At 40.6% G+C, this 24,142-nt stretch overlaps 2 protein-coding genes across 2 annotated transcripts; one reads left to right on the plus strand and one right to left on the minus strand.

The window, feature by feature from the left end:
- Positions 1-4,981: 4,981 nt before the first annotated feature.
- cfl1 (cofilin 1) lies at positions 4,982-14,317 on the plus strand. Its single transcript, XM_012861827.3, has 4 exons — positions 4,982-5,117; positions 10,359-10,669; positions 10,743-10,819; positions 13,320-14,317. Exons 1-4 carry the CDS (start codon positions 5,115-5,117, stop codon positions 13,430-13,432), a joined length of 504 nt encoding a protein of 167 aa, XP_012717281.1. The 5' UTR covers positions 4,982-5,114; the 3' UTR covers positions 13,433-14,317.
- A 713-nt stretch (positions 14,318-15,030) lies between these two features.
- Positions 15,031-19,732, minus strand: LOC105925834 (serine protease 23). The gene is made up of 2 exons (XM_012861875.3): positions 19,441-19,732; positions 15,031-16,791 (listed from the first exon to the last, which is right to left on the minus strand). Exon 2 carries the CDS (start codon positions 16,778-16,780, stop codon positions 15,644-15,646), a length of 1,137 nt encoding a protein of 378 aa, XP_012717329.2. The 5' UTR covers positions 16,781-16,791; positions 19,441-19,732; the 3' UTR covers positions 15,031-15,643.
- Between the last annotated feature and the right edge of the window lie 4,410 nt (positions 19,733-24,142).

The raw sequence follows: 24,142 nt of genomic DNA on the forward strand, positions 1-24,142 counted from the left end.
CATAAATATATATTTGTTGGAATCTTATGCAAAAGATCAACACAAAGGGATGTAAAATTGTGAGGTAGAAAATAAAATTATACAATTATAGATGATTCATTTTTACAAATAAACTGAAAAGTTTGGTGTGCAAAAGTATTCAGCCCCCTGTTCGCTGAGGGAAACCAATTGTCTGATGATTGCTAATGACTGAATAGAGTCCATTTGTGTGTAATCTAATCTCAGTACAAATACAGCTGCTCTGTGAAGGCCTCAGAGGTGAATTAGAATATTGGGGCGCAAACGGCATCATGAAGTCCATGGAACACACCAGACGGGTCAGGGATAAAGTTCTGGAGAAGTTTAAAGCAGATTAGGATAAAAAAAAGATTTCCCAGGCCTTGAACATCTCACGGAGCACTGTTCAATCCATCATCTGGAAATAGAGCATGGCACAATTGTAAACATACCAAGACAAGCATGTCCACTTAAACTTACAGGCTGAACAAGGAGAGCACTGATCAGAGATGCAGCCTAGAGGTCCATGATGAATGACTCTGGAGGAACTGCAGAGATCCACTGCTCAGGTGGGGGAATCTGTCCACAACTATCGGTCGTGCACACATGTGGTCTTTATGGAAGATTGGCAAGAAGAAAGCCATTGTTAAAGGAAGACCATAAGAAGTCCCATTTGCCAGAAGCCATGTTGAGGACACAGCAAACAGGCAGAAGAAGGTGCTTTGGTCAGACGAGACCAAAATTAAACTTTTTGGCCAAAATGCAAAACATGTGTAGTGAAAGCTTCACTCTAAACACCATCCCCACTGTCAGATATGGTGGTGGCTGCATCATGATCTGGGGTGTTCCTCTTCAGCAGGGACAGAGAAGATGGTCAGAGTCGATGGGAAGATGGATGGAGCCAAACACAGGGCAATCCTACAAGAAAACCTTTTGGAGTCTATAAAGACATGAGACTAGGGCAAAGGTTCACCTTCAGGCAGAATAACAACTCTAAACATAAACTCTGGGCTACAATGAAAAGGTTTAAAACGAAACATATTCATGTGTTAGAATGGCCTAGTCAAAGTCCAGACTTAAACCCAATCAAGAATCTGAAAACTGCTGCTCAGAAACGCTCTCCGTGTAATCTGACTGAGCTTGAGCTGTTTTGCAATGAAGAATCAACAAAAAGTTTCAGTCACTAAATGTGCAAAGCTGGTAGAGACATGCCCTAAAAGATTTGCAGCTGTAATTGCAGCAAAAGGTGGTTCTTCAAAGTATCAACTCAGGGGGCTGACTAGTTTTGCACAATGTCCTTTTCAGGTATAATTTTCTTTTTACTTCACAATTGTATGCCACTTTGTGTTGGTCTTTCACATGAAATTCCAATATATTATATTCATGTTTGTGGTTGTAATGTGACAAACTGTGGAAAGGTTCAAGGGGTATGAATACCTTTACAAGCCACTGTATATTGTTACATTACAACCTGTAATTTAAATCCTTTTTTAATCTTATGTGACAGACATGCACAAAATAGTCTAAATTGGTGAAGTGAGATGAGAAGAAAAATATATATAGAATATTTCTGCAACCAATTACATTTAAAAGCCACAATTAGTGAAATGAAGTCCACCTTTCTGCAGTCTGTTTCACATGATCTGTCAGTTTAAACACATTTTCTGAACGGTGCCACAGGCTTTAAGAATATTTATTGTCGTTATGTAACCATAATTAAATGACACCGGCTCAGCATTCATGCAGATTCATGGAGACACAAATCAAGACACAATGTTCAAATAGTTGAGTGAACCAACAATATCTCCTGAGAAGCTAAAAAGTGCAAATAGTCCTTAACAAAAATTCAGATGTTCAAGTTAATTGACTAGAGAGAAAAAGACAAGTAGCAGTCGGTTTCCAGGATGATGTAAAATACTGTGCCGTTGCATGAATGCATTAGACAAATAGTCCCAGATAACTTAACAATGTGCAAATAATCATTAGCAAAAATGTAAATCTTCAGTTAAAGAACTGCAATTTGGATGGATGTCCAAACAAATACTCGCTGAGACGATAAGTGTGCAAACAGACATTAGCTTGTGAGAGACAGTGTAAATAATTTTCAATCGGATCAAGAAGTTGTGGAACCAGTATTATGTTTGTATACATGTAACAGATTATGAATTGGGCTGGTTGTTTTTTTGATTCTCAGCAGGGGGCGATAGCCCTCACAGCTTTGGGATACAATATTCCTGAGAGGCTTTCCTGAAGGAACTAGAACAAGAATTGCTTTGCTGGGGTGGGTAGGATCTGTAGACAACATCCCACAATCCCCGGTGCTGACCTCACCACCCATGCTAAATCTGTGCAGCCCCCATACCACACTGTAAGTCTGAGATGCTGGATGCTTTCAATTATGGCTCTATAAAAGTTTATGAGCAGCAACAACATTAATCTAGAGGATTCACACCCTGAAGACCAAGGAACTCTCCAAACAAGTCAGGGATAAAGTTGTTGGACAGTACAAGTTAGGGTAGGACTATAACAAAAATGTCTAATTATAGCTCTTAACTCCAGTTCCCTGACCTTTCATGGGGTCAACTGTAAGAACTCTGCTGGAGCTGAAATGAGCTGCTGTCCCGTTTTACACGACAGAAATGACCACGGATGATTCTATTAAAATCCAGGTCTACAGCTTTCCGAAAATGAACGACAAAGTGTGCACTCTCTTCTCTCCGGACATTTTCATTAATTTCTGTGAGGTGGACTGTGCACATATATCACGTCATGCAAAGGATTGTGGGATTCCTTACAGCTCCTTAGCGCCGGTAAGAGGTAAGACGAGGTTCCTATGCTTTCCCTACCTCCTTCCTTACTGACTGCACTATTCGGACAGCACTTATCATGGCGACCGCTGACTCACTTCCACTTTGGCTAAAGAGTCCTTACCCAAAAGACATATTTGGATGGAGCCAATTTGTTGTTTGCTTCACAATTTTAGAAAAAAAAAATACATCTTCAAAGTTGATGGTGTGTTCTGTGATTGATATGGTGTAAGCTCTCAATCAATGCTGAATCCAGGTTGTCACGCAACGAAACATGAAAAACGCCAATGGGGTGAATACCTGTGCACTGGCCATACTACTATGCCATTAAAAAGAATTAAGAAAGTCCAAACGATAGGATACGTCTAATAGGTTAATTCACTGCACTTTAGTTAAACAGAGGCACACCTGTGCATGTATTTTAAAGCAACACTTCAAACACTGACTTGTGTGATACCATGGAGAAATCTAAATATGAAGAACTGTGGACCTACACAAGTTATTGGGTACAACTTCCAGATGCCCGAAGGTGCCAAATTAATATGCTCAAGCACACATGTATGTGCAAGTAACTCAAGGGGAATATTGAAACATTTTAGTGTTCAGGATCTAAGAATAAAAGCAAAAAAAAAAAACTTGTGTGATGTTGAGGTAACTGAGAATATTATATAATAATATTGAATTGTTTCAAGACAAATAATCATTCTTCCATTTGTCTAAAGACAAAGGAAGAATCCAGAAAACACCTAAAATCTAGTTCCATGAATGTATGTATACAGCTTTTATACAATAAATTAAGAATATAGGACAGAAAATAGATATTTTTTTCATACTCATCCAGCCCTGGAAAACATAAATTATCCCCATATTTTTCTAGACGTTGTAGGAACCTGAGATTTGGCCTCTATCAATTATTCTACCAGGCTGAGGGTAAGATTGTATTCAAGGACCACCAACCCATTCTCAAGTTTGGTCAGCTCAAGTTGGGAATGCTTACACAGTTTATAATGAATGTTGCCATGTTTCCATGCTGACATGCTTACTGTACTGTCTCTTATTCTTATTTTTTGTTTCTATATTTTCTTTTCCCCATTTTGTGTATCTGCACGCTTCTGTTTTGCTGCTGGCACAATTTCCCACAGAGGGAGAATAAAGGATATTTCTATTCCCACCGCCTGTCTGTGCCTTTATTCTTCCCAGGGATGTTGAAGTGTTTGTATCCGTTTAACAAACATCTGAATTCAGTGAGTCATCCTTGTCCCTCATCATCCGACTCCCGGCCTTCTCCTCCTGCTAGGTATCTGTCTTTCCTCCTCCTCCTCCTCTTCCTCCTCCTCCCCTCCCACCACCACCACACCAGGATTCTCTTTAAAAAAAAAAAATCCCGTCCAGCAAATTTCGTATCCCATGTTTCCTTATATGGTGTTCGGTCGCCGTGGCCTGGCTCCTCCTCCTCTGCGCCGTGAGCGATGCGCGTGCACGCGAACGCCGCCGTTCCATTCCCATATTTGGAAGTGAGTGCAACAAAAACCACACAAAGGGGGAGGAGAAAGGAGGGGAGGTGGAGGATTCCCTCCCACCCCTAAAATCCTAAACGCCTCTTATCCATTCCCTGACTGGCAGCCGTGTGGCTCTGACAGCGGAGAGGTCCCTTTAACCATCAGTCAACCCTCACGCCATTAAAAAGATAATTAATTGCGCGTATTCACTTTGCAGAATGTGTATATAACTGATTAAACCAACAATTATACACATACTTCTTAATAATTGTAAGTTTATATCAAAACCCTAAATTAAAATAATGAAAAAAACAGACAAATTAAGGTCATTAGGTGTCACGTGCCTGGCAATCGCAATGTAATTTTTTTTTTTTGCAATTACTAAAACCATTTACTGCTTACATATTGATTTACCATGAGGTTAAATTGATTTTGCAGTTTTTAGCCTGAACATTTTTATTTATATTGGAATATTGCAAGTTTAGATACAAATTAATATTTAATATTAAAATCCTTGTTTTAGATACAAAACGAGAATTCTTATTATGTAATTTAAAAGCGAAAAATAATATTCTTATTGCAGGTAGGTATACAAAAAAAAAACATGTAATAAAATATTTTAGTATATATCAAACATCAAAGATCAAACCCCAAACGAAGCAGGCGGATTATGACGGTTTGTGCACACGCGCTCGTGCAAGCCGCTGCAGTTGAGGACGCGCTTCTACGCGCGCTCCCGCAGCGTATATAGACCATTCGTCATCGGCCCATTCAATTTCTTCCAGACGCTCCACTATTCCCAGCTTGGACAATGGTAGGTTTTCACGACGGTTTGGATAACGTTTTAAATGACATCGCTGCGCCCGTTACCTCCAATCGGTTCGTTTTGAAAGAATACGGCGGGACCTTTTTTATTATTATTTTTCTGTTTACTGATGTTTACTGTGTTGGTCCAACACAGCAAACCGGTTGGTTGGCTGCCGCAGCAGAAGCCACAGTTAGCAACCAGGGGCCAGCTATGCTGTCCGGGTGCTTTAGCTAGTGATGCTTTCGCCTACAGCACTGCCACATTTATCGCGAATTATTTCGCTCCGGTGAATAACCCGAGCGGGTTTGTTTTGTTTTATTTTTATTTATTTTTTTTCCCCCTCAGGAGTGGTCTAAGGGGGCAGATAAACTACCAGCTGCCCTAAAACTACTGGCGCCATTTCGGCCGTCTTCGTGTGCTTCGCATCTGTCTCGCGCAGGGAATTGTCTGGGGTAACGTCCGCGGCGTTGCCATGGCGCCGCGCCGATGTTTTCGCTGCATCGTGTTTCCGCCGCTTCACCTCCACGCCGTGAGGGCGCCTCGCCGGCAGGTGCAGCGGCGCCTCGGGCATTCAGCGGCGGGGGTTAGCCGGGCTAGCTCTCGGTATGACTGGGCGCTAGCTGAGATTTCTCCTTCTTTGTCTCCACACCGCCTCTTCGCTTCTCGGTATCGGTCGCGCTCGTACCGCAGATCAAGCCATTCCTGGTCCTTTTGATCCCAAATCGAGGTGTAGCGTGTTCTGCGTCAACGCCGTGTTATTAGGTGGTATTTATGTCTGTTTGGGCAGTTTTGCCTTATAAAGCCAGCCACCGCTCACATGTGCTGCGTTCATGGCCCCACCCTGAATTTGGTGCAAAGACCATTTTGTCTCCTTCAGTTTTATAACAGCACTGTAATCCTTTGCTCGATGTGTGCATACTTTTGTTTTATTTTTACCATTTCTTCACATTTTCTCTATAAAACGTCGTATAAAATAACCAGTTATGTAACAGCATTTTTGTGGATGCGCTGTGTTAGCAGAGGCTAAAAGCTGACTGTCGCATCTTGTTTTTGTAGCTGCGCACCCTGCCAGTAACCTAAAGGCCCATCACATCCTTGCACATACACCAGGCCATGAGGCCATTTAAATGCCTTTTTAACCAGTGCAGCTTCACAAAAATGGGTAAATGATGTAGATTCGTAATGCATACTGTAGTGTGTATTACATGTGTCCTAAAATATGAACATCTCACTCTTATATTCTAAAAGATGCATAGCTGAGGTTTTACAAATAGATTAAACATAAAAATATCCACCTAACGTAAACAAAAGATTGGTGACACAATTATGTCACCTTTTGATTCATATTAAACGCTGAGTTTTAAGTTTTTCCTCATTTTCCATACAGCATTACTATATCGCAGGGCTAAATGTAGCCAGAGCGTATTTTTCATATGAAAGAAAAACGATCGATCACTTATTTTTACTTGTCTTGCCTACCCTTCTTGGTGTTAGTCTTGATGCAATTACGCTTACTTCATATACAAGATGATCCTGCTGTTTTGCCTCGGCACCTTTCCTGTACCGTTGCAACAAAATCGTTTCCAGATGTCTATTTGATGATCCAAATCTGAATGACTATAAAGAAAAAGTCTACATTGACACTGTGATTGGGTCATTTAGTCTGCCAGAGATCAGAACCGGACCATTTTCCCCGTGACTGGTTCCGACCAGGGATTTGCAGATCAAATACTTAAGTTGAGTTTTTCTGGGTTTTTTCCTATTAAAAAAATGATTCAAAACTAACATCACCCACCATTTATGTCTGAAAATGCCTCAAACTCACCGGCATTTAATGTAGTAAACTGAATACATATGATTTACTGGTTCTCAGTCCCCCCCTCCCCAATTATCTTAAGGGAATTTGTTTTAGATAGCAAAAGGTTTCCTCTTCACCCCCCCCCCCCCTCCCTCCTCTGTGCTATAATGTATATTATACATTATATAATGGAAATAATGTAGCATTTCCTTCACTTTCTCTTGACTTCAAAACTATTAACCCTTTTATGTAACCTGCAGCAATTTCCCCCTCTATAAAGAAAATAGAATTGGTGAACATAGGAATTGGGTCACCTGAAAGAAAATGGGAACTCTTATCGATTAGTGTATCTATCTAGAACCATAACGTGCTGCAGGTTTTTGGCTAAATGGTGTCAAACATCGTCATATCAGTCGACCGTTGGTTCTGAAAACAGTACATTACATTTTACAACTCGATTCCCACCCCTGAAAATCAAAAATAACGTAAAAATCACTTGGAGTTTTTTGTGTGTAGAAACATTGACCCTATTTCATACGGAGCTGCGTTTTGCTGCCCGGTCGGCATTATGTTGAAGGCCGACGTAACAAGCAACCGTAAAGAGTTTCAGTCTGAGACCATAAGGACTTTACTGACAGAACTGCGCTCAACATTAGAGCGATTATGATCGCATTTTAACTACATCTGGCGACGAAGCCTTTGCAGACTCAGGCTGTGGTTGTTGAACTTTGAATTGTGCAGCAACATTATAAATAGTCGAGATTAGATAAGCTGAGGGCAGCGTGACGGTCTGTCGGGGGACCTCTTTTGTCCCCCATCCTCCAACTCCTGACTTTACACCACCAGCAGAATGTTCTTCAGTTGTTGGATTAAGAATATTGTGTTAACGTTGGCAAAGGTGTGAAAATAATAAATAAAAAAAACACAAATAAGTGATTCTGTCTGCCAATCAGTTGCATGGTTGGTTTCTTTAAATTACCAGATGGGATTAATATGTAGTATTCTTAGTCCTTTAGTAGTTTTGGAAGTGGGTGTTAGAGAAGGGCATCGCTGCACAAAGACCAAGTCATAAATATTCAGGAAGTGCTTACTTATTAACCGGCTGTTTTCAGTGGTTGGCTGGTTAATGATTCCTCTTGTATTCCCTGCTATCTCATGCAGGCTTTTAACACCCTGAGCAAACACAGGGACATGCTTGTGCTGCGCTGCAGTCTGGATCTTTTCCCGTCTTTCCTGGCCTACTTCCTTTTTCATTGTGTTTTTTTTTTTTTTTTTTTCCCACTGACGTGTTGTTGTTAGATACAAGTCTCTGCCTGAGACAGCATTTTCTCCAGATAAAGTGGCCTAAACAGAGTCAGAAGACTTTATGGACCGTTTCTGACTTAGCAATGTGACTAATTTGAATTCAGATTTTAAACAAAGGATTTATTGTTTGATTTGTTTATTTTTTTTTAGACTGAGCTCTACACTGGAATGCCTAATTCCTGACCACAGCCTCGCCCACATGGTCATCCTTACTGCAGGAATGCATGACTCCTGTCACAAAGGAGCTTATGTAATATTTTATTATATATATTCCTAATGAGAGTCACAAAGTGTTGACATGCCTCATCTCATTGGGTCTAACAGACCTTTTTTATTTATTAATATTATTATTATTAGATCTATTGATTGAGTCATCAGAGTGTTTTAATTGCACTACAGATAATTTTTGGGCTGTTTTTTTTTTACATATAAGCTCTATCTGCGTTCTACCGCTGCTAACGGCCGGTCCTGACCACACCTTTCGTGCTGCAGCCCGTCTTATCAGTCGCTGCCATTAGGAGGATTCTTGCAGCGTGTGATGGTCACATGCTGCCCTCTCAGGTTCCTCAGCTCCACGGTGTCTGTGTTCGCTGCACTTCAGCAGTCACAGCTGGCCTGTGTGAAACTGCAGCAGCCGCTTTACTGACGTCGTTACAGTCCAAGGCCTCATCGGCTGCCCGATGCTCTCAAGATTAAACAAACCATCGGTTTATTGTCATATAATTGGGTTGATGTCATGTGCCAACTTCCAAAGTCCTTGCTGTGAGTTTGAGCCTTAAAAGACAGTTTTTAAAGATCAAGGAAACCTGTGTTTGTATTTAAAGTTTGGAATCAAGAGGTTGTGGCTCCAGATTTGTCTTTAAGTTTATATGTTTGTTGGGGAAATACGCTGATTCGGCTTTTAATGCCGAGGATTCAGCTTTTCTTTTTAAGGACTAACAAGATACAAACTCATATGTTTACACTTTATTGTAATTCATGCGAAGTATTAGGGCTGGGCGATCTATCAATTTAATTTTTGGAAAATCTGGATTAATTTAGCCAATTCACTCATTGGGTTTCCATGGAGAGAACAGCAGCAATGTTAAATATGTTTAAGAAAATATATTGTAAAGAGGAAACTTTTTTTTTTAACCATAAGACGAGACACTTTAATTTATTCATTTACATTTTAAGTTAGTTTAAAGTTACACAGTTGAAGTAAAGCCTGTTCTTAGTTCATTGTGTAAAACCACTAGCAGCAAACATTTAGTTATATTTTCATTGTTTACTATGGCAGGGTCGCCATCTTGTTTTATAAACATGTTTCACAGCTTGTATTTGGTGACACTATGGATTTAGGTCAACTACCAGACGAAACACTTGACATAAATTTTTTATTATTTTTTTTATGTCTTTAATATCTTTCTGTGAAACGAAAAGAAGGAAAAAAAATCCATTCATCGGATTCTTGACTGAGGTGGAAGTTTTAAATCCAACAAAAATGATGATTAAGAATAAACTGCGTCAAACAACATGCTGTTTCTTGAAGCAAAACGGTAGATTTCAGTTTGCTTTCATTTATAAAATGCAGGAATGTATCAATTTTTAGTTTAGCCTATAAGAGGGAAAGTTTTGACATTTGCAGCGTTTTTATTGATGTTGGTTTAATCTTTTGGTTTTAATTTTTACAATAAAAGTATTATGGTTCTCCGATAGATATGAATCCCACAAAAACGAAAAGTTTTTGATCTTATCCCGTTATGCATCAAAGTATGTATCACTAAAATGTATTGGATTTTCTTTCTCTTCTCTTTTACCCTCAAGGAAAAATTTACCAATTTTCTGCCATTTTAGGTTCTTCATAAAACAATCTGTCAGATGGACCGATCAGGCTTTTCTGTTAACGATTTCCGATTATCTTTGATGCTCAACATGGCACTTTTGAATCTTCAACAGATTATCTTCTGATTTTTTTATTTTTATTTTTTTATTTATTTTCTCCAATGTTGAGAAAACGTGTGTTTTATAGCTTTGAGTTTCTTGGGAGAATTGGTAGGCTTTGTATAACTGCAAGTTACAAAAGCACTGATTGGCTGTGACCTTTGCCACGATCCGCTCTACGTATGTTTAATAAAATAAGGTCCTGTTTATTCTCCACGCAGGCCTCCGGTGTGAAAGTCACAGATGAAGTCATCGCTGTCTTCAACGACATGAAGGTTCGTAAGGCTCAGGCAAACGAGGACGAGAAGAGGAAGAGGAAGAAGGCTATTCTGTTCTGCCTGAGCAAGGACCTGAAGAACATAGTTCTGGATGAGGGCAAAGAAATCCTGCTGGGTGACCTGGGAAACACCGTCATGGACCCGTACCAGGACTTTGTGAAGATGCTGCCCCCAGACGACTGCCGCTACGCTCTGTACGACGCCACCTATGAGACCAAAGAAACGAAGAAGGAGGACTTGGTCTTTATCTTCTGGTGAGGATTGTTATTGTAGAAAAGGTCTGAGTTTCTTAGAGGCGGATTTATATTTAAACGATTTCTCTTCCAGGGCACCGGATAGTGCTCCTTTGAAGAGCAAGATGATCTATGCCAGCTCAAAAGATGCCATCAAGAGGAAATTTGAAGGTGAGCAGCCGACTGGAGCAAATGTGTATTTATGCAACATCAGGTTGAAAGGACGCCGAAGCAGTTTGGTGACGCAGTTTTACTTCTCTCACTGCAAAAAGGGAACTTAAGGTCAGTAAGATGTTCTTGAAATTAGTGCATTTGTCCATGATTTGAGCAGGTAAATACGATTATCTGCCACTGGAATGAGTATTTTGACCCTTAAAATAAGATAATTAGATATACTGCACTTGAAATAAGATGGTGGAGATGAGTTTGTCCTATTTTAAGCGCAAAAATCTTATTGGTGCAGATAATCTTATTTACCTGCTCAAATCAAGGACAAGTACACTAATTTCAGGAAAATTTTACTTTTTGTTCCCTTTTTGCAATGCTCGACTGATCCGAATTGCAGCATTGTGGGGCTTTTTCAAACTTTCTGCGGCTGTTTGGATTTTCTCAGCGCGTTTTCTCCCCCTTTAATCCATGAACCTGCATGTTTGGTTAGTTTGACTCTGAAGTCAGTGCATAGCTGAGTCCATTCTCACGTGGTGGACTGACAGCCATGCGCGTTCCCAACCAGGAATGAATGCATGAGAGCCGCTGGGACTCGTCTCACAGGAGAGGTGGATGTGATTGGGTCTGGAGAGACCAGCTGGCTGAAATGGAGGTCAACCAAAAGGAGAGACTGGCGGCCATTTTGGCTCAGTGGCGATAAGAATTGTACTTTTTGAATGGGGACGTTCTGAAAGCTTTCTCCCAGGCCTCCCGACCAGCAAAGGCTCAACTGCATCGTTTATATAAAACGTTCAATCATACGGTTCCTAAAGTTTCAGGTCCTTTTAATTTAGCGGCCAGAGACAATGGACCTTCCTGCTGATGTGTGACGTGTAGAGAAATCATCTGTAACAACATTGAGAACTCGTTAATTACTGGTAGCCTGTCAGTTATGAAGCAGGTTTAGAAGAAACTCCTTATTTCTGCTAGCGGTGAGGGCCATCGCCCCCTGGTGGTAGACTGTGGTCCTACATCTGTTATTCCTTCGGTTCCTCAGCAGAGGGCGACAGAGTTCGTCCATCAAAGATCCATCAGATGTTACAATCAAACGTCAAATATGTTGTAGTCCATCATGTGTTAAAATCACTTTGCTGCTGTTGCCTATTTTGTACGCGCTTCTCTCAGGAATATCTAAATGCACATTTCTGTAAATGAAGCCTCAAATGATTTCACTAATCACCTCATTACCTCATTATTTCTCTCCCGAAGGACGACTAGTCCATGTAACAAGGCTCACAGCGCTGCAAAGGGACTCAAACTCTGAAACAAACTGCTGATCTTTATCATCTTTAATGTTTTGCACACTATAATAAAAAAATAAACTAACCTTTTGTTCATTATGTGGGCCTGAGTGTCCAAACAGAAATTTGTCCACGGTAAGACGTGGTGACAGTAAAGAATGAGCCCCTAATATCAGCTAATATCTGGTCAGGATTCATTTGTCACTCTTAAAGACATTTGCCAAAGAATTGGTTAAAAATAGGGCTGCAGGAAACCATGTAATATCAATACTATTGCTGAATAATATTATTATTATTATTATTAAAATTAGTATTTTCAAATTTTTTCTTTACCAATCAGTTAGCTTTCGCATCATGGCCTCTAAAACATCAAGTATGAGCACCAAAGTCTGTGAAAATCCATTATTTACATGCAGGTGCCTCTTAAATAACCTACGTAATATTTCATTATTGCTGATAATATTTAACATATTGATGGATGATTCAGTGATTGCAATCCAAGGTGTTGTTTAGCTCTGGTTGAATATCTGCTGGAATCAGACGTCGTACCAGACAGTGGTGTTTATTTCCCCCCCCCCCCATGATTAAATGTGTTTTTTTCTTAGTCTACCGTATTTAAAGAGGGCGATTAGGGCTTTTCTGACTGTCGTTTTCCTCGAGGTCAGAACTGCAGACTCTGATCTTAAGTGATTCGGGTTGTTGTTTTTTTTAAGGACTACAACATAAATGGTAGAAAATGTCTTCCATCTTTTTTTTTTTTTTTTTTTTTTAGAGGGTTAATAGTTATAAATCCATCAGAAAATAACTAAACGTTAGTTGGTGAGATTTTAAAGCAGCCCTTCAAATGACTTTCTTGTGAAAAAATATTAATAATTTTGTCTAAATATCCAGAAAATTGTGGACCGTCACAAGTCTGGTCCATCTTTCCTGAAGATGCCACAATTATATATATTCAGATTATTTAATATAAACATCATGGGGATGTCCAGCCATCATGCAGCTCAGGAAACAAAGACTTTTTCTCCCAGAAGAACCACATTGGTGGAATAAAACGTGAGAACATCAAGAGTTGTGAAGATATTGGAGCCAATCAACTGACTTTATTGATGTGGGGAATCTATTAATTTTTCCCAATAATTATAAAGATGCTGACATCATCAGTGGATAAAAAGCAGACTGCACTGCCCTGTTTTCTGACGGCTCTGTATCTGTTTGGGTTTCAGGCATTAAGCACGAGTGGCAGGTGAACGGTTTGGAGGACCTGAAAGACCGACGCACCCTGGCAGAGAAGCTCGGCGGCTCGTCAGTAGTCACCCTGGAAGGATCTCCTATATAAATATGACTCTCCTCCGCCGCTCCGGCTTCTACCGAAGCCTCTCAGACACATCTGTTGGGTTTAGCTGTTCATTCCAGTTTGGCGTGGAGAAAGGGGGCAAAAGCAGAGCCAGCGTGGTTTGTGGGACTTCTGGGGAGGGCTACAGGGGGTGGGATCAGGGATCAAGTGACAAAGAAAACTTAAAAAAAAAACAGGCAGACTGTTGTTCCAGTTCGTGCAACATAAGGATCATGAACAAAACACACCTAAAGATACAAATGATGAAGGATGACGGTGATGAGGAAGAAATTTAAAAATGCACTTATTCACGTTTAACATCAGGGTTTCGTTCTTTCCACGTTACACTTGAAATATTTCAGAGACGGGGACAGAAGACAACCTTTTTAGTTTTTGCAAACATCAAATCGTAACAGACAAATTATTCCCACTACATAATTATTTTTTGCCAAACTTCTAGTTAAGTTTTGTGTGTAGTTGGGACTAGGTGTAGTATGAGCTAATTCACTCTTGATTGCACAATACTTACAAAAAACCTTCTGCTGTGGGGGGAACACGGTTAAATATATATTTTTGTTTCGTCATTCCGTTGTTATCGTTTTGTTTTTATTGAACATGCAATTCTGAGAACTTGAGTGATTTTTTTTTTTTTTTTCCTTTTCATTTCCTGTTGTGTCGGGAGAACTTTAAGGCATTCGATGTAGTGAGCATAACATTCCTCGTACTTGTTAAAACCAAGATTTCCTCGTTTTAAAAACTTCGGTGTTGATGATGGTCTGATGGGGAGCGATGTGTAAATGAGGACGAGCAGTCTGAGCTGAGACTGAAAACTGAAGGGTGGATGTTTTGTATCGTCTCCTTATCTCTAATAAAAAGCACTAAACTACTGACTTCTCTCACTTGTTTTTTTTTTTTGTTTTTTGTTTTTTGTCCTAAACTCTGGATTTCAGTGGCATTTCGCTCTATTTCTTATGTTTTTAAAGAGAAGTCATACATTTTATATTTACAAAGTTGCACATAAAGTTATATTAACATGTTAACCAGATCTGGATCAGTTAAAGGGAAAATATTCCCAGCTTGTCTCTTTATCAAAATGGGATATATCCTGTTTTCCATCCAGCTATCCGTCTTTTATTCAAAATCCATGTTTGTCCATCAATTTATCCGTTTTTGTCTATCCCTCCCAGCCATCAGTTCAGAAATCTGTCTTCCTATCCATTTTTTTAAATCTTTTTCACCATCCATCCTTCTTATCTATTATCCATCCATATTTTCTAACTATTCTGCCTTTTCTAAATCCATAATTCATGCAGCCGCCTGATTGGTCCTTCCATCTGTCCTCCCACCAATCAGTTTATCCATCCTGGGAAATGTATCCATCCTCAGGACTTTAGGTATGAATAATGTGTAGAATCTGATTGGTCCAGGAGTTTTTTTTCTTCTGTTTATGTAAAATTGTGTTTTCTATTAATTTATTTTTTTTAATGTGTTGATCCAGCATTGTTTTGGGTCGATATAAATCAACTAGGTTAAGAGTTGCAGTAATCGTCGTGGCCACACGAGGGCAGCCTAGCACCGCTTTAAAGAAATGACTTCATACAAACACTTAGATCTCTGTTTATTAAAATATATCAAGCATTTCTCCAAAAATAAAATAAAAATCTGTCTCCGGTCAACTAAGAGAAGTCTATAGTGTCAGCTGAAACGTTAAAAAGCAGGTTTGTCGTTCATGTACTCTTCAGCTGCGTGCAGCAGGGAGAAGGAGCCCTGTTTCTGATGGAGGACTGCCAAAAATCACCAAAGCGTCGTGCAGATGAAAGAGCAGGCAGGATTATAATTTATCCTCAGTAGATTACGGTAATCGACAGTAAATCCGCTCCTGCGGATGCACAAGAAGAAAGTGGTTTTCCCTCCGCAGGAGCCTCGGTTATTATTGTGGAAACACTGACATTAATCTAAAAGCGGGTAAAAAATAATAAATTGTGGTGATCTCACTGGCAGATTTATTTAATAGGCGCAGAGGTTACAGGGAGCCAATTAAATACAGGAGAGGAAAAATGTGGGAAATGGAGCCAAAAGTATTTTTTTTTTCTGTACTGGTGCAAAGACAGACCCCTACATGGAAACATGTCTGTGTCACTCAGATGTTTGCAGACGTAGCTAATAGGAAATTTCACCCCTGCGTTTATCTTTAAATAACTGTGCGCTCCCTTATTAGTCCGGGATGCAGTCGAGCCGGTTCCCGTGCACCCAGTAGCAGATCTGGGCAAACTTCAGGGGCGTGATGCGCACGGCCACGTTGTAGTCCCTGTTCTCTCCATCGATCTCCAGCCACTGGTGTCCAGAGAAAATCCCAATCACCTTCCTCTCCCAGCGCTCCAGCGCGTTGTCCCACACCCGCCCGTACACCCCGGAGCCGCTGGCCCCGGGCCGGGCGTCGCAGTGCTGGTAGATCAGATCGCTGGACTCCTCCTCCACAGGACAGAACCGGTACACCAGCTCCCCTGGACGGTCGCTGTCGAACCCGGAGAAGTGGATGCGATTCCCCGCCAGGTCGTCCGAGGAGGGCGCGACCGACAGGCGCATGAAGGGGCGCCGGTGAGGCCAGCGCAGCTCCAGCAATGCGTAATCAAAGTCCATGCTGACCTCCTGAGGCCCCTGGATCCAGCCCTTTGGCACCCGGGTGCGCTTCACCCTCACCCAGCGGACCAGAGGCTTCTTGTTGGGCACCAGGCCCGTTTTGGTGCCGTTGATGGATGGAGGGATCAGGAAGCCCACCCTGAGCTTTTGCGCCCCGTGAACGTAGTCCCTCCCGTCGTGCACACAGTGCGCAGCGGTGAGGACGTGCCGCTGAGACACCAGGACGCCCGTGCAGCCGGTGGAGATGCGCACCGCCGTGGAGAAAGGATAATCCATCAGGAAGTCGTCGCCCTGGATGTTAAAACGCCCGTCCGCCCCGTAGATCTGCCTCTTTACGCGCCCGTGCTTCGCCCTCGTCCGTCTCCAGGGAGGCGGGCGGAGAGCATCGCCGCCCTCCTCCACCTCCACCTCCACCTCCACCGTGGTGAGGGTGCGGAAGCCGTCCGCGTACAGCGTCTCGAAGGCCAGCTTGTCCGTCAGCTGCTCCCTCGGCTCCTGCTCGGCCCTGTGGAAGCAGCTGGAGTTGCAGCGCGTGGTGAGATCCAGCTGCGCCGTGGCGCTGAAGCGGGAGTGGGTCAGGGGCGTGGGTGCGTGCGGGACCAGCGTGGGCACGTGCACGGGCGGAGGCTGGAGGAGAGACAGGGCGAGGGGGAGGAGGTGCTGGAAGAGCAGCAGCAGGTGGGTTAAGATGGTGGTCTCACGGGGCGTCATGGTGGAAAACACTGAAAAGAGAAAGAGAATAATCACGTGACAGGTGAAACAAGAACATTATAACCACATAAAAAACAATAAATTAAAAGAAGGTAACAGCTTGTTCCGGGCGTGGCGTATTTAAGCATATACATGGAAAGTTGAGTGGAAGGAAAAGGTAAGGCTAAAAGGGATGGCTATAACTTTGTGAAGCACAGCACATTCAGGAGATTCAAAATATTTGGATCTGACTTTGCAAAACTGATCCCAGATTCAGATCCCCTTGAACTCTTGAAATAAAATACAGCCCAACTTAATGCCTTCAAAAGTCAGTTTCTAACTGAAGTCCAGCGATGCATAAATTAAACTCAGTCTAAATCAAAATGTTGTGTTAAGGTGGGGGGAGCAACACCAACAGGTGTATTAAGCTGTCGTCAGGACAACTTTTAATCATGGACAAGAAATATCTGGATTTTTATGGAACGATCTCTTGTTTAATGTTTGCCACGAGGCATGCAGACGACATGGCAAACGTGGCTGAAGGTGCTCTGATCACGAGTCCAAAACATGACCTTTTGGCCTATAGGCAAAATGCCACGTGTGGCAGAAAACTAACATTTCCACGTCACCCTGAACACACCATCGCCGATGTGCAACATGGTGGTGGCAGCATCATGCTGCGGCACAGTAGCGATGGGAGGATTGATGCAGCTGGAGACAGATGTTCCCAGCAGGACAGAGACCATCTCCGTCCTCAGAGAAGTCTCCGTCTGCAGCTTTTAGACACATAACCTGCTCCAACACACCTGAATTACACAACTGGCTCCTCAGCAGGCGTCTGCAGAACTTTATTCAGCAACGTTCACAACCCTGAGAGCCATTTTTGTTTTTAGTCCAGCTAAAACTGAACTTCTTTAGAGCCACGGAAGCTGCATGGCTTTTAAAGAAAGTAGCTCATTTTAACAATTTCTACTATGGCAGATTTCTTGAGATTATATTTCATTTTAGTTTTTATGTTTTGAAATAAAGAAATTCATCAAACCTTTCCATAAACTTGAATGGACACATTTCTTTTAGTGCAATGTCCAAATATTATCAAACATGTGGTTAAAAAGCCCAGAGTTGGCAACATAAAAGGCCAAAAATGACTTAATAAAAAAATATTCCTAACACAATTATGAAAAAACTGCAAAAGCTGGCATCTATTTAATACCTTCACGTTATTTCTTTTAGGAAAAAAAAAGCTCAATTCCTCACCATTTTGGGCCAAAGCAGAGGATATAAAGAGACACTTGCAGTTCAGATCCAACCACATTTACGAAGTAAAACGGTCTAGTCAAAGTCCAGACCTGATTCCTCTTGGAAATCTTAGGTAGGGCTTTAAAACTTATGTTCACAGACACTCCAGATCCAATCTGACTGAGCTGGAGCTAATTTATTTAGTCTCTATGTGTCCAAAGACGTGTAAATGCAACGAATGCAGTCCTACACAAAGACAGAAAACCATGCATTTTACTTCCCCATCACACTCGGACTCTGATCCATCCCAATAAAACAAATTTTTATTACAACATAAAAAGGTTAAATTGGTATACTTCTGCAAGGCAGGCTCAGTTTATCACAAATCTCTGCACACGGGTGCAGCTCACACATTTCAGTGTTGCAATCCCAGGCCTGAACTTGGCGTGGCGAGACAACAATGACCCTTTTGTTCCCCACAATATAGATTACCAGGATAATAGGATTTCACCCTGATGGGAGCAAACAAGCGTTTTAATGTCTGTTTAGCTCGACAAGTAATGAACAAATTCCAGAGAGAGGTCTGTAATAAAAGAGCTGAGCAGGTATTTCGGAGGTAAAAGGGCGCCATTCATTAACAGGGAGGCTTTCAGCGCAGATTAACATTGAAAAAGGGCGACACTCGATCCCCCCTCTGCAGAGTGTGGATCCCCGGGCTCTCACGGCATGTCTGCAGCAGAAGAGGAAAAAAAAGCAGCAAGTCGAGGCAGGGAGGCAGCCCAGATCATTACTCCCTTAAAGAAGACAGGGTGGGGCACGTCCACACACCTATGAGCCACCCCACCCGACCCTGGAGAGGAAGCGAGACAGAATATGGACAGATTCTCCCTGGACGGCTTTGTGTTGAAGACATATCAGCTGGAACAGACGATCTGGAGGCAACAGACTCACCTTTAGGTTTCTCCAGGAAGGCCAAAATGTCAATCAGACGTTTTAAAGATGCAAAGTGTCCTTTTTAATAACCTGCTTTCTGGTACAGACAAAAGGGGATCTCCCTAAGAGCTTTACAATCCAATTCCACATACATTCTAAACAATGTATAACATACATTCCGTGACACAAAGATTAACATTTCACCAATTTTATGTTGTCTTTTTGTGTCTATTGTCAAAAGTTTTTTTATTTTTAATCTTTGTGTCACAGAAGATGAAAAATGGGAAAAACAAACACGCTGCATTCTTCTGTTTGAAACATTAAATTCATTTCATATCCTGAGCAATGTTTGTGTAACTCAGTAGGACTAGAAATACAAAATAAACAGACCCAACTACAGATATCTGTGAATATTTAAAAAAAATTTAATAAATGTTCTGATCTTTGAACAGAACTTTATTATTATTATAGTTTTTTTTTTTAGGAAATCGTTTAATTTGGAGCCTTACCTCCTGTTTAGAGACTGTTGGTCCGTGTTTACATCCCGGTCAGGTTTTCCTCTCCATCAGGATCATTTCTCCAGGGTTCCTTCATGATCTCCGCAGGCAGGTAGCTCACCACCTCCTCTTTTATCTTCGTGTTCTTTCTCTCTCACTCTCTTTCTTTCTCTTTGTCTGGGAGATACCTCCCGCTTTCTCTCTTTTATTCTGTGCGCAAACAAAGCGCCAGGTGCGCAGTGAATGTGCGGATCTCCACGGCAGCCCGCACAGCTCAGTCACAGAGGCGCTATGCACGCTCTCCTCTGCACACAAGTGGGTTTACCCCTCACACACACCCTCCCCAAGGTCCTAGCGCCCCTCCTGTTACAGCCCGTGTCCACCTGCTAACACCCAGCCCGGAGAAAACTCACCTTATTTCCATTTTAAATATTTAATTCCGGGTCGCACTAAACAATTATTTACTGCTGAAGGGATCATTACAATCTGTATATATATATATATATATATATATATATATATATATATATATATATATATATATATATATATATATATATATATATAGACAAGTAAATAATCAAGTAAATAAATAAGAATAGGCTTAAAACCTTCCTTTTTGATACAGATTATAGTTAGAGAGGCTTAGACTGCTGGAGGACATTAAAGCCACTTCCCCTCACTCTGCTGAATTCTCCTACTACTCTCCAATTTTCTATTATTTGCTGATTTCCACTTTTAACGTTATGCTTCTCTCTGTTTTTTCTTTTCATGGTAGCCAACATCTGGGCTGGCAGGGCAACAGCTGAGCTACTGCTGCCAACAACTTTATGTTTTCATATAGCTGATACACTTGGCCATGTCTTTCATGTTTAGCCCCGTGTCCTTATGTCTATTGGTGCTATATAAACAAACTGAATTGAATTGAAATAAGAATAACTTTTACTTTGCATGTGTCTTATAAGATCTGAACACAAATGTCAAACCCAAATTTACTACAGTACCTCTAGTTTTGTATTTAATTTACAATATAAATAAGAAATAAAATATATCAGAGTGCCAAAGCGTATCAAAAAACGTTTTTCACATTTAGACATGTAACAACCACAGTGATGCATTTTAATGTGATGCTATGTGAGAATGAGAAATGAGAGAAAAGTTGAACAAAGAATGTGGTTAAATAAGGGACAATGTCCGACGAGGTGTCCTTTATCAGAAACTAATGGACGACGCGAAGCGGAGGACGGTTACTTCCACCAAGTCTATTCATTTCTGATAATGGACACCTTGAAGGGCGTTATCCTGCTCATACCATGGTCACCTACGAAATTAATAAATATTAAAACAATTATTAATACTTTAATGTTTTTTTCACTTTTATAATTGTAAGATTTTCACCATAAGTGGGTCAGAGAACTATTTAATAGCTCTTGTTGTGACGCGTTGCCAGGTAACCAGCGTCAACTGTCGTGCCGTTAGCGGCTAACGTTTGATCCAGCGCAGTGATTTAGAGCAATCAGGCTATTTGACCGGAACTTTTTCAAGGGCAGCCAATCAGAATCGAGTATTCATGATCATTTAACAACCAAAGAAATTATATTTTCTCATAGGTCCAGGTTGAGGTTCAGATGATTTAATCTCCTTCGCAAATATTATTTGTTGTTACTTATTTTTATGTTATCTCATATAATGAACTGCACAGCAAGCCAAATTAAAGTTTTGACAATACCTTGCTGTTAAATGCCTGAATATTTGGTATGACGTGTTTCACAACATATTTGCTACCTTGTTAGATTTCAGGCCCATTGTTTTTACTGCTTCAAAGAAATTTGACCAAAAATATTTATTATAAACCCCAAAATTATTTAGGGAGATTTAGATTGTACATTGTCTTCATTGAACAGAGAAGTTTGCTTCCAGTGGCAATTGAGATCTCTCAGAAAAAGATTAAACAATACAAAAGTATTTATTATTTTTTTGGTATGTTTTTTCCTTTTGGTATTTTTCTTCTTGTTTTTTTAATTTATTTATTTATTTTGGGGAGGGGAGGTAATTATTTTGGTTTTAATTACTTAAAAACAAATGTCATCTTGAGAAGCAATTATACCCTTCTCAATAATCAATGGACAAATCTGTATTGGCATCACACCAGCCAAGCCCTTGATTAAATTGCTGAGCAGCTTTTTGCATGTTTTCACTTGTATTTTGATAATTTATCATTGGTGATGAGCTCCAAGCATTTGAGGTTGGAGGGCCTCCTGGCCATCACCCTAATCTTTAGCTCCCTACATAGATCCTCTGTCTGGACCGTGGTCGTTAATATAACTCCCAGACAGATGCAACATGTTGGGTTGGACTACACAGAGTCTCTGAAATCTGTTCATTTGTGTTTTCTCAGTAAAGGTTGACAGAGATGCACGTTTTGAAGCTTCATAGCACCGTTTTTTTTATTTGAAGCGTACCTTTACTTGGACGTAAAAGTACATTGAAACTTCGGGTTTCACCTTTGCATGCCTCAGTAACAGATTGTGTTTGTGATAACAGGCCTTTGGCATTTATGTTGGTAGCCAACAGCTACACCCAAGCAAGAAAAATCTTGTTTCTGGCATGACTGCACTCCAATTACCATCCCTCCCAGGAGCTCTGATAGATTAAAGTGAAAACTGACTGTAGCAGCTCAGAGATCATCGCTGCCTGGAGGCAGAGGAGTGCCGTGGCACGCTTGCTGCAATGCTCGCCTCGTCCTTTGACCTTTACCAGAGGTCCGACAGGTCTGTACCTCTGCAGAACTCAGGGACCCTGCGCTGATGTCTGGTGCCGTTTGCTAAGCTCCTCTGTCCCAGCCACAGTGACAGAACTTACAGGAATATCAAAGGATCTGATAAACGAACACAAGTCAGGCTGTCGGCACGGTGTGGCCGCTGTCACCTGACAGCAGAGCTGGGTATATAGTGGCCAAAAGTTGTACTTAAGTAAGAGCAACATTACATTACTAGAATAAATATTCACTCAGGTAGAAGTTTAAAAGTAACAGTCCTCCGAAAATATATAACTACTCAAGTGAGGATCTGGTAAAAACAATACTCAGGTACAGAATAAGTGTTTAATCATAACACCTGATTTAATTTGGCACAATTATATGATCAAGCAGACAAAAATACAAAGCCATTTGCAAATACCAAAAATAAAAAAGATTTAAAGCAACATCATTTGAAAAAATAACAAATTGCAGAGGAAAAAAAGATTTCCAGATCTCAAAATATAGCTGCTGACACCAAAAATGACAGCAGGTAAAAAAGTTTGAAAAGGTGAAAAGTACTTCCAGTGACTCTATCTATCTATCTATCTATCTATCTATCTATCTATCTATCTATCTATCTATCTATCTATCTATCTATCTATCTATCTATCTATCTATCTATCTATCTATCTATCTATCTATCTATCTATCTATCTATCTATCTATCTATCTATCTATCTATCTCTCTCTCTCTCTCTCTCTCCTCTCTCTCTCTCTCTCTCTCTCTCTCTATATATATATATATATATATATATATATAGATATATATATCTATAGATATATATCTATATCTATCTATCTATCTATCTATCTATCTATCTATCTATCTATCTATCTATCTATCTATCTATCTATCTATCTATATATATATATATATATAAACATTTTTTTTTACCGTATACTCACATAAATATACAGTTAATAATGAAGATAAAAACAAAAACTCTCACTTTAACACAAATGTATGTTTGAAAAGAGTCTGTTTAGGTGGTTTGAGTGTCTGATCAGGACCCTGTCTGACTTCCTTAGGATGTTTTTAAGCATCTTCAACTGGGAGGAGACTTTTTTGGCTACTTAGTTTGGTTGGATTTGGGGCATTTTTGGTTAAAACATGTTTGTTCTTCATCTAGTATAGTAACTGCAGGTTGTGTTACCTCTAAACAAATGTCACCCATAGAAATAAGAAGGACGGTGCAGTAAAACTACTCCTAAAAGTACTTTCTTCGCTCAAAAAGTAAATGTAGCTGAGAAGATGTAAACCTACTAGCTGCCCGTTTCTACCTGATAGGGACCCCGACCTGCTCCTCAGCCCTGTAATCCAACATTCACACGGTGGTGTTGATAGATTCGCTGTAAGGCGTGTTCCCTCCCAGATAAAGTGGGAAGGAATGCAGAAGCCAAAGGTGCCCTGAGTCTGAATGAGGGAATCGCTTCCTTTCTCCGAGTTTCCGACAGCGAGCACAAGACCGCCTGGCTTCTTTTTGTTTTTAGATCGCTGTTTTGATCCTTCCTTGTAGAAAAGGTTAAGCTCAGAATATAAAAGATAAGATAAGAATTCAACCACATTTTCACAAATATTTGCTAACTTGCAATGACTGAGATAAGAACATTTAGCCTCTCTCATGTGGGCTTAAGCATACAAAGCTCCAGCCAACAACCAGTCAGAATAAATTAACTTTAAATAAATTAACCCAAGGCCTAAGTAATGTACAACCATTTTGTTGTGTTTGAATCTTTTAATCTAAAACAAAACCCTGTGCTCCTCTGCTCACTTTGCTTGTCAGCTAATTTTAATAACACAAAAAATTCCTTTACTTCAGCCGGAATACAGAAAAAAATGCCTGCAGGGTGCAAATCTTGGTTTCTGCTTTCAATTTTCAATTGTTTGTGCTCAACATGAAGGGAAAAGTTAAA

The sequence above is a fragment of the Fundulus heteroclitus genome, chromosome 23 (genome assembly GCF_011125445.2).
Source record: "Fundulus heteroclitus isolate FHET01 chromosome 23, MU-UCD_Fhet_4.1, whole genome shotgun sequence".
In the NCBI taxonomy this organism is placed as follows: domain Eukaryota; kingdom Metazoa; phylum Chordata; class Actinopteri; order Cyprinodontiformes; family Fundulidae; genus Fundulus; species Fundulus heteroclitus.